Source organism: Octopus sinensis, linkage group LG25, assembly GCF_006345805.1.
Source record: "Octopus sinensis linkage group LG25, ASM634580v1, whole genome shotgun sequence".
NCBI lineage: Eukaryota > Metazoa > Mollusca > Cephalopoda > Octopoda > Octopodidae > Octopus > Octopus sinensis.
The window spans coordinates 12,064,315-12,076,009 of record NC_043021.1 but is presented as its reverse complement, the minus strand read 5'-3'; the positions used below and the strand labels follow the sequence as shown (position 1 = coordinate 12,076,009).

At 38.4% G+C, this 11,695-nt stretch overlaps 1 protein-coding gene across 1 annotated transcript; it reads right to left on the bottom strand.

The window, feature by feature from the left end:
* Positions 1–8,324: 8,324 nt before the first annotated feature.
* On the bottom strand, positions 8,325–10,898 carry LOC115224232 (dynein light chain LC6, flagellar outer arm). Its single transcript, XM_029795018.2, has 2 exons — positions 10,739–10,898; positions 8,325–9,974 (listed from the first exon to the last, which is right to left on the bottom strand). Exons 1-2 carry the CDS (start codon positions 10,781–10,783, stop codon positions 9,699–9,701), a joined length of 321 nt encoding a protein of 106 aa, XP_029650878.1. The 5' UTR covers positions 10,784–10,898; the 3' UTR covers positions 8,325–9,698.
* Positions 10,899–11,695: the final 797 nt, after the last annotated feature.

Sequence of the window (11,695 nt, the reverse complement as noted above, 5' to 3'; positions counted from 1 at the left end):
TGTTGTTAAGCAACAAAACGAGTAAAGGTGATTTCACTACATCCATTCTGTGGGTTGGGAGACATCTGGCAGGTCAGGAGAGGAAGTCCACTATCCCTAGATTCGAAGGACAAGGAGAGGGTCACTGGCCAGAAAAAGTAGTCTGTGCTTATGGTGGTGGGTGGGGTGGGGCGCTTAGAATGTGGACCGGGTATGAAAGGGGTAGTGGCCTGAAAAAGTTTGGGAATCGTTGATTTAGACCAACAAATGCTAGATATAACAGCTACACCTTATCTAAGAACTCATATGCTGTTAAACCGCATTACAAGGAAACGGCATCAGTGACCCCTGCCCCCACCTCTCCTCACATAAACCCTACATGCATTTCATCTTGGTTAAATTTTCTTCCTAACTTAGTGTTGTTTTCATAAATGCCTCCAATTCGATCCCACTGCAGCTGTTTCCATCTAATAGCTCCACCCTTATACAGATCAATAATACTGCTTTTGCTATTTCTAAGTGGGTGTGACACAACCCTGTACCCACCTTGCCGATTGGTGGGTGGTATGTTCTACTTTGTTACCTGTTTCGTTTCTCGGTGTCTATACTTCATGAGCCAGGTACATTTCCCGTCTGTTTGATGAAACAGGTCACTTGCACACATACAAAAAGATCACTCAGTTGTAATCAAATTAATCTGCAAGAGAACCTCATGGAAACATGTTTTCTTCTTTGTCAGGCCTGAAATGCAGAAATTAATTGCATAGATTTATAATCGACTCTAGTCCTAGAAAGATTAAGGGCAAACTCAATAATGCATGCATGCCATACATTCACTTTCGCTGCTATTGATACGGAGTTCATGCTTATCTATATGTATAAAGCTGAAGTTGTCTGTGTGTGGCAGGTTTGGTAGCCTTCAACTAACACTGTTTCCTCCGAGACCCTGCGGCGCAAGTTGACCAAAATTGAGAGCATAATAGAAGAAGGCTTGCTCTTCCTTCCGTAGAAGATAAAATTCAAATCAGACCATGTTAACACCAAAAATTATTTACATCAAAAAGGTGCTTTTTTCCTATGAAAATCCCTATTTTTTAATGATTTTTTTACTGCTGTGTCGCCATTTTTCAGTGTATTTCAACCAGAAAATGTTCATTAAAAGAGAATAACAAGCTACATAATGCAAAATTTTTACTTTTCAACAATTCCAATTCTAAAGGGTTGAAACAAACTCGAGCAACACCGGGCGATACTGCTAGTTTATAATAAGGTAGTCAGGGCCTCTTTCTTTTTCTTTTTTGTCACGGAGTAACACAGCAATGCACAGTAATATGAACCAAGTTGTGCAGCACTTTTTATATACCTGGGTGGAGGTGCTATGGCCCAGTGGTTAGAGGAGCGGACTCGTGGTCGGAAGATTGCAGTTTCGATTCCCAGACTGGGCGTTGTGTGCATTTATTGAGCGAAAACAACTGAAAGCTCCACGAGGCTCCAGCAGGGGGTGGGGGTGGTGATCCCTGTTGTACTCTTTCGCCCCAACTTTCTCTCACTCTCTCTTCCTGTTTCTTGAGTAACGCTGCGATGGACTGGCATCCCGTCAAGCTGTGGGGAACACATATGCCACAGAAACCGGGCCCATGAGCCTAGCTAGGTTTGAAAAGGGCGCATAAATAAAAAAAAATTTATATACCTGGGCCACATGCAACAAAATTATATCAAAATTTAGAATAAGTTAGTCTCCACAAAGTATCAACTAACAATGCATATTTGGAATAGCTAATTAATGAGTTAATGGTATTAAGTTACCAGTGTCGAGTTCATAGTAAAGACACTTGGCTAAACAGCAGTGTTGCTGATCAGTAATCCAATACAAGGTACCATAGAAAAACGTTTAACTCTTTAGCATTTAATCCAGCCAAAATAGTTGGTTTTATGTTGAAGCTATCCAAATCCAGCCTTTCACACCTACCCTACAATGTTAATCTAAACAAACAATGACCTCCTCAAAACTTTGAAGCTACAGGATAAGATGTGATTAAATATTAAAAATGTGATCAATAAACATCACTTTTGTCAAAGTAATCTGAATGTTAAAAGTTTAAAGCTAGGCACAGGAGTGGCTGTGTGGTAAGTAGCTTGCTTACCAACCACATGGTTCTGGGTTCAGTAAAAGAGTTAAGAGTAAGATTAACTACTACAAGACTGTACCACCCAACTGGTGGTGGTGGTGGTGGTGAAGAGTGTCGGTGTTATGTATCGTGTCACTAGTGATATGTCGAGTTTGTAGTTAAGAAATAGTAGCATAACGTGTGTTCTCAATGAACAGCCCCAAACAAACTTAACTGCAGTAATGTGCTACAGATTGGAGTATGGTTTACTACTGGATAAGTGAGATTAACCAAAATCAAAGTGTCAGCCAACTAGCTGATGTGATGGTAGAGGAGTTGATAGTATCATATCACCAGTGTTGACTTCATAACTAAGACATCTTGTTTACAGATACAGCATAACTAGTGTGTTCTCAAAGATCCAAAACAAGGTACCACAGAGTGGAAGATAATCTGTTGTTTGCAAGATGAGTTTTGCATCTTGTTGGCTTCAGCTCCAGTAAAAATTGACTGCTACTTACCTTTACTTCTCTCACTAATTGACGGGCCCATGCAGCCATTTCATTCTTCATTATTATATAATATTCGCTGCCCCGACTGGCTTCTGTGCCGGTGGCACATATAAAGCACCATCCGAATGTGGCCGTTGCCAGCGCCGCCTTGGCTGGCTTCCGTGCCGGTGGCACGTTAAAAGCTCCAACCGATCGTGGCCGATGCCGGACCCCCCTGGCACCTGTGCAGGTGGCGCGTAAAAAGCACCCACTACACTCGCGGAGTGGTTGGCGTTAGGAAGGGCATCCAGCTGTAGAAACTCTGCCAGATCAGACTGGAGCCTGGTGCAGACCCTGGTCGAACCGTCCAACCCGTGCTAGCGCGGAAAATGGACGTTAAACGATGATGATTCGTTTTGTGTTTATTGTCCCCACTGTGGTGTTGTGTCTGTCCTTGTAGTGTCCCCTTCTATGTTAGTGGCCTGAGTGCCAAAATAAAGAAATCCCTCTCACAAATTGACACAAAATCAAGTAACCGGCTGTCACTGAATTCCAAATATGTTATCATCAACTTTATAAATTTCCCTGCTAAATTAATTCCTCTTATTGGTCAAATGAAATGTACCATTAATCTTGTATTTCACTACTTCCCCATGAACACGAGCTTCTCTACCACTGCACATAAAATACTGGCATAGTCAAGAGCATCGGACATGATAATGCTCCACTCATCTTCATTGCAACTATCTGTACTCAATGGCTGAAGCCCCAAAGTTGACTCTGCATTTTATTCTTTGAAGTCCAATAGATAAATAATCTTTTCTACTCTAGGCACAAGGCCCCGAAATTTTGGGAGAAGGGGCCAGTTGATTAGATCGACCCCAGTATGCAACTGGTACTTAACTTAATTGACCTTGATAGGATGAGAGGCTAAGTCAACCTTGGCGGAATTTAAACTCAGAATGTAAAGACAGATGAAATACCTATTTCTTTACTACCCACAAGGGGCTAAACACAGAGAGAACAAACAAGGACAGACAAATGGATTAAGTTGATTATATTGACCCCAGTGTGTAACTGGTACTTATTGAATCGACCCTGAAAGGATGAAAGGCAAAGTCGACCTCAGCGGAATTTGAACTCAGAACGTAGTGGCAGACGAAATACCTATTTCTTTACTACCCACAAGGGGCTAAACACAGAGAGGACAAACGGATTAAGTCGAATATATCAACCCCAGTGTGTAACTGGTGCTTATTTGATCGACCTCGAAAGGATGAAAGGCAAAGTCGACCTCGGTGGAATTTGAACTCAGAACGTAGCAGCAGATGAAATACCGCTAAGCATTTTGCCTGGCGTGCTGTTTCTACCAGCTTGCATTGTGGAGTTGTTTTTTTCTCCCTGGAAGAAATTGACTGTAGTCACAGCTGGAGAGGAATGGGCTCCACCAAGTTAAAAGTCAAATTACTGTATGTTATAACAATGCCCCACAAATCGCTATCAGGAGCTGAAGGCCCAAGAAAACGAGGAAAATAATCTATAAGTCAATATGATATTGATTAAATAGAAAAACTATATTTAACACCATAAAGAAAGCAGAGGAGAAATAAGATACGACATTCATGCCTAACCTATTTCTTTACTATCCACAAGGGGCTAAACACAGAGGAGACAAACGAATTAAGTCGATTATATCGACCCCAGTGCATAACTGGTACTTAATTTATCAACCCCCGAAATGGCAGATGAAATACCTATTTCTTTACTACCCACAAGGGGCTAAACACAGAGAGGACAGACAAACGGATTAAGTCGATTACATCAACCCCAGTGTGTAACTGGTACTTAATTTATCGACCCCGAAAGGATGAGAGGCAAAAATCGACCTCGGCGGAATTTGAACTCAGACAAAATACGGCTATGCATTTCGTCCGGCATGCCAACGTTTCTGCCAGCTCGCCACCTTGATTCATGCCTATCATCATCATCATTGTTCGACTGTGGTCGAGACAATGGAATTTACCATGCTACGCCAGACTTCACGGTCCATCATAGCATTACGGAGGTCCTGTTGAGGGATGCCGGTATCCCTGGAGATTACATCAGGGTAGGATAGTGTGCACCCTCTGGTATTGCGAGTAGATGGCTTCCAGAGGAGAAGAGTAGAAATTATCTCGTTTTCAGCTTTACAACAATGTCCAGCAAACTGGACTTTCCAACCTTTCACATGCCTAACTTAGAGTCATTACTGTGTTCAACCAAATAAAAACTGCTTCGTACATGATACAATACACTCATTATTCAATTCACCAAGTCATTTAGAACTGCAGAAACAAAAACATTGGGGGTACATGATTTTGCAGCCGATCACAGATGGTAGTGAGCCCACAAGGATCCCAGACAGCTCCACAATCAGGTTTTAAACCATGAACACCTTTGTTTAAGATATAAGTGTACCCAAGAGATCAGTTTTTCTAGATATACACCAGCAGATCTTGGATATACTTCTAGCAGATTCATTGTCCACATAGAGGTTTACTCATTAGTTTGTTGTACGAGATGGCCCAAAAGCTGACAGGACTAGGTTTTGCCTACAAAATGCAACATGTAAGGAGACTTTGTCACTACTTGCAGGCCCATCCTGTATAATAACATCTGCAGTCCTTCAACTTACTAACAACTTGCTTCTATAGTACTTTCAGAAAAGATCCATTTTAAGTCCATTACGCTATTGTTTTCCACAGGTCAGTTCAGAACATTGTAGACAAACCAAGACATACAAGTCGTGATTTTCGTTTTTGTATGTTTTAACATCCAATCGTTTAAAAAAAAAAAAAAATCTTACCTCCAAATAAATTCCCTTGGCTGCATGGGGATTTAAGATTTTTTTTACAGTAAGATATCCATTTCCACCCAGTATTCTTGTATATCAGTTCATTACCCAACATAGCTTTTCCCATTTTTTTTTTAAATGGGAGATGTAACAAGATTTGGCTGCCATATCTAGCAGGTTGACAGACCATATACATGCTCCTTTGAAGCTCAGTTTCCACTCCCTAAAACAGTCAATTCTCAAGCAACATGTTTAAAACCCTGTTAGTATTCAGATTGTTAAATGTTATGCTTACTTATTCACATTGCCTCATAACTTCAAGATTTGTTTACTTTTAAAATATTGCAGGGTAAGTGCAAAAGGCCAGATATGGCCTGTTTAAATTCTGAAGAGGCTAACTCATTTGTAGCCATAAAACTGACGGAACACACTACCCAACAACTCTTAATAAGGGTCTCCAAATTTGGAAGGATGGACGAAATCCTCAAACCAGAGATCCGACGTGCTTGCAATAGAGGGTACCTTACTAAAGAAACCAGGGGGTTCCAAATGGTGGTGTTAAATTTAGGTGACAGGTTAAGTGGAATCAGCCAAGTAGGCCCCCATCGTGGGATTTGAACTCAGAATGGGAAGAGCTGGAACGAACACAAGGAATCTGGTTTAATGTAATTATACTCCTACTGCCTTTGACTGATAATTTAACTGCCCTGCCCTTGAAAAAACGACCACAGGCAAAGTTGCCCCTGACCAGTAACAATTTTATCCACATGAGTAAACAGAAGGGGTATCAAGTCGTTAAGAAACCAGGGGTTCCAGATGGCGGTGTTAAATTTAGGTGACAGAATCAACCAAGTAGGCCCCATTGTGGGATTTGAACTCAGAATGTGAAGAGCTGGAACGAACACAAGGAATCTGGTTTAATGTAATTATACTCCTACTGCCTTTGACTGATAATTTAACTGCCCTGCCCTTGAAAAAAAAACACCACAGGCAAAGTTGCCCCTGACCAGTAACAATTTTATCCACATGAAAGAACAGAAGGGGTTATAAAGTCCTTAAAAAAAAAAATCACTAAAAATCATACACATACAATATGTATATAGATGCACACACACACGTGACTTATTGCATGTATAGCATCTTGGGGAAGTATCTTCTACTATAGCCCCAGGCTGAACAAAGCCTTATGAATGAGTTTGGTAGAAGCCCATGTATGTATAGTGTGTGTGTGTGTGCACATGGTTATATGCAATGTGTCTGTTTTGGCACTGCTGACTTATTTGACATTTTAACGTTTCTCATTCTCCACCCCCCCCACTTCTTTGTGTGAGCAATTTCTCTTTCTGTGTATGAGTAGAGGGGAAAATGTTTGTTAAATGTGTTCAATTAATAAATTGTCAAGCCTCTGTGTGTGTGTGTGCGTGTGTGCGCATGTGTGTATTTGCTGCCAGTGCTGAAACCAGGCCAAATGTTGAGTCAAGTCACCTACATACAAAATGGCCGTGCCAAATTGTTTCATTCCAATGTATTATTAAGGGGTTAGGAATTCTGTACAAAATGTGTTTTCACCCTTTTGAGACAGTGTTTTGTTATGTGTAACCAAAAAAATTTTTTTTTTTTTTTTTTTTTACATCAAGACACAGAAGCATGGCACAAGCTCCTGCCTGGCCATCTCCTGTCAAACTGTGCAACCCATGGAAGGATGCTAAATGATTGAGGAGAAACAACTACTGAAGGACCATCTCATTAGCTTATTACACTTCAAAACCAACCCTTCACATATCTTCTCCATTGGGCCGATAGATCAGCCTCAGAGTCCTTTCAGTTTGTATCACTGGGGCCAATCAATTGGTGTGGGTGTACGCTGTACCAAGAGGTAGTGACAGAAGCAGTATTAATTCAAAGGGCAGTCTTTATGTCCAACTTAACAGTGGATGTGGTGTTAGGACAATACTGTTATTTACCTTGTGAAGATCTCTCATACATGGATGGTGCCTGTAGCAGATTCGAGTTTGCAGACGATAGAAAGATGAGTACCTTTATGCACCATATGGCTTTTCTAACACAACACCCGCGTTAAATTGAATATAAAAATTGCCTTACATCTTCATAAACTCTAATTTGAACACTAAAATTTGCAATCTAGCAACACAGAAACAAGTAGTCTCAGTTATATCAAACACACAAAACATGGAAAAAAAAATATATATATATTTGGAGCTAGGAATTCTTTGGCTAATCCTTTTATAAGCTCAATACAAGAGTAACAACACAAAACGGTTTTAACTGCATTCAGAAAAAAGGTATGAACATCACAACACATCTGCAACTTCAGAGATTGTGACAAATATTCTTTTTTTCTCTTTTTATTCAAGTCTTCATATAAAAACCACAAATTGTGTGAACAAGTATGTACAAGACACTAAATACTATTTGCATTCAATGAGTAATCCTTAACTGACCTTACAGTAGATTGCTGCTCTGAAGTGGGGTGTTCTTAGCAATTTTACATACAATTAGCATCTTTAGTCTAGAACATGACAGAATCTTGGGTAGTTCTGGCTTTCCTTTGATAATTCAGCAGAGCATGAATTAAATGCTTAGAAATTTAAATGTACATGATAGGTATAAGCACCAATTAATGCATAATTTAATTCCTAGAAGTGGTGGTTTATATCTGGAACCAAATATTAAAAGAGGTAGAGTTAGGACGATACCTAGCTATACTGGATTATTACTTGAATAAACTTATTCTGCCTTACAAAACTAAGGCATTAAAAAGGAGCACAAACGAACCTGTATCTAATTTGAATAGAACCTGGCAGGTGCTCTCTCTCTATAGTGTAACAATTATCTTAACCACCAGACAAGCTATAAGATGGCTAGAGCTCCAATCCCTAACACTAGCCCTGCTTTTTTTTTTTTTTTTTTTTGTCTCTTCTTCCAACTCAGATCGGTGCTTATAAATATACATCATTGACTTTAAAACAGTTTTAACAATGTTCTGTAACCAATTTTGTTCTAAAATAAAGTTAAATTAAAAAAAAAAAAATCATTCATGAACAAATTTGACAAATAGCTGTCTCGCATTTGGCAAACAAACACAAAACAAAAAAAAGAAAATAACAGGTCAAATAACACAGAAAAGTTTATATTTACAAAAATGTAGTCAAAGAAAATATGACAGGTTACAATGGTAGAAGAGAAAACCAGAAACACCAACAGTAGCTAACTTTAAACATCATTCATACACACCTTCAAACTAACAGATTATAGCTAAATGCCTTTGTTATCTTTAATTCATACAATATTATTATTATTATTATTATTATAACAGTGGAAATTCTGTATAACAGACACATTTATAGAGCAAAGTAGCAGGTTTTTTTTTTTTGTGGTTTTGCTTTCCATTTGCTGAGATTTTAGAGAGGAGAAAATATTTACAGCTCAAAAGAGGAAGACTGTTCAGAGAAAAGATGTTCCTAAATGAGCACTGGTAAAACCGGGAGATGGGACTAAACATGTGCAATGACCGTATTTTACTTAAGTGGAAACAAAAAGAAAAATTATATAAAAAAACAAACAAAAACAAATAGGGGGGACGAAGGAGAGAGAGAAAAAACAAAACGAGTCAGTCATGGTTGAGGGCTACTAGAATCAATTAGCTACCATCCCAGTCTGCATACTTTTCGACAATGGTGAAGCTGGTCAGATTTTAAAATGAGTCGTGAATATAATATAGAGGAGAGAGAAAAAAAAAAAATGATAATTGCAAGATTTAATTTTTATTATCATGATAAAATTAAATACTTGCACAGTGTTATATAATTTGTTTTCTTACAACTCCTGGCAAAGACAAATTATGTTAAGAGAAAGTTTAATTCAAAGTTAAAAGGAATATAAAAAATTGCCATCACTTGCAGATTTGGTTGGTTGGTTGGTTTTTGTTTTTGTTATTCTTTTTCTGTGCTAAAATGTTGCCCATTTGTTTAGGGCATGGTCAGAGTGCTGTCTTAAAGCTGTTTAACGAAGAAAGTAAAAAAAAAAACCCAGAAAAAAAAGATGTGAGCAGAATCTTTAGCAGCTACCCTTGTAACAGTAACAGGCAGAAGCTGAAGTGGAGATGGTCACCATGAAACATTACTCAAGTGTCTTAAAGAAAGAGAGAAAGAAAAAGAAAATAAAAAATAAATAACAGAAAAAGATGCTACCCATCCTTTTCGCATTTTTTTCTTCCTTTTATATATATAATATATTTATACATTTTCATATTTCTTCAGTCTTAAACTATCCTGACTTGAACAAAAGAATAGCAACTTGGCCCAAATAGAAGTAGATAAAATGTTTGGTTTCATGGGTGACATAACTTCCAAAGTTACGACCCACAATGCAATGCCATGTCGGGTTGTACTTCTTATCAAACTCTTTCTTGATATAAGCAGCAATGTCCTTCTCTATGTTGAACTTCTCCAGAGCTTGAGTCGCACATTCAATAGCATCTGTCTGCATATCCTCAGACATATCAGCATTCTTGATAACAGCTTTTCTCTCAGACATCTTGTACTGGAAAGAAAAAAAAAAGAAAGACACGTTACATATATATATATATTCATTCATTCATTCATTACATCTTTAAAGACACACACACACAAAATATTTTTCATTATTCTCAATAATTGGAATGTGGCCATGCTGAGATACATTTTTTTCCCCAGTGGTATCGACTAACGGACTGTTGTATTCCACTGGAAAACAGAATGGAAAAGCAAAGTCGACCTGGATAAAATTTGACCTCAGGACAAAGACAGCACAAAATATTTGTCTGACGATCTATAATACATATAATAATACATATAACAGCTACAGCCAAAATAAATACTTACATTCTCTCAATTTTAGTCTCAGCCGGAAGGGAAATTAAAGCAAGCTTTTCATATTAAAAAAAAAAATCCTTCTCTTGCAGCTAAGACAAACTGCTTCATACATTTTCACATTTTCAATCAATGACACACTTTTAGAATCAAAGACATTTCTTCGTCTTCAAGTTAAAATATTCAAAAGGTAGCAAAGAGACCTTTAGACCTTCGAAAACAATAATACCTTATACAGGGGTTAGGGTACAGCACAGGGCAACAACAAGTGCATAGAGATTATAAATTCAAGCCCGACTAATGACTAATATTATACTTCCACTCTTTTTTTTTTTTTTTTCATTTAAAAAAAAAAATTCCAGCTTTAGTAAAATGATATATTCGGCTTGCTAGGTTTATCTATGAAAACACAAAATATTTCAAATTGTAAATAGAACGAACGTAAAAGATAATTACAGGTGAGGTAGGGCCTCTGGAAGCACGTGATGTAATTACACTCATCCTTAAGTGTTTAATTCCTAATTGATGATACAAACGTCACGGTGAAGAGATCTAACATTATCGATAACCAACAGACATCTGGAGAGTGCAGCAACCAAACTAGTTTAGAGAGAGATGTTGGGTTTTAACAGGGGGGGGAGAAGGGGAGAGGGAGAGAGAGAACAGGAAGATAAAGAGAGATGGAGTAAGAGATGAAGAAAGAGACAACAGGAAGAGAGGGAGAACAAGATGATACAGATGTAGAGAGAGGGGGGGGGACAGGAAGATGGAGAGAGGGAGGATGCAGTGCTGGAATATCGTTACTTGCAATGAAAATGACAGTTCTATTGAGAGAGAATCATTATTCCGAAACACAATGAGGTGATGCTGGAAACCTGTGTGCGTGCGTGCGTACGTGTGTGTGTGTGTGTGTGTATATCTCTTTCTTTCTCTCTCTCTCTCTCTCTCTCTCTCTCTGATGTAACTATTTCAGATTCAAACTAAAATGCATCTGTGGTGCTGTTGTAACCCGAAACGACATTATCACGCAGTTACATCTTTTGTTAAATGTCACAGCGGAAAAGAGAGAAAGGATGTTCGCGTGTGTGTGTGTATGTATGTATGTATGTATGTGAGAGAGAGAAAGACAGAAAGGAAGAACAGAGGAGAAAGGCACAACAGCTAGCATGACGAAACCATCTACCAAGAACTGTAAAAGAATTCTAATAATTTCCGAAGGGATTATCGTTGAAAACAAAATCTAACAGAATTTGACATACTGTCATTTCACTTGATCGCATTTTTTTTTTCGGGGGAGCCTCCTAAATTTTTTCATAATACTTTCCTTTGATTTTATTTATTATTTTTTTTTTTTGTAAAAGCTTCGTTAATCCGATCCCCTCTATCGTTTAATCCGCAAACGATAACTAAAAT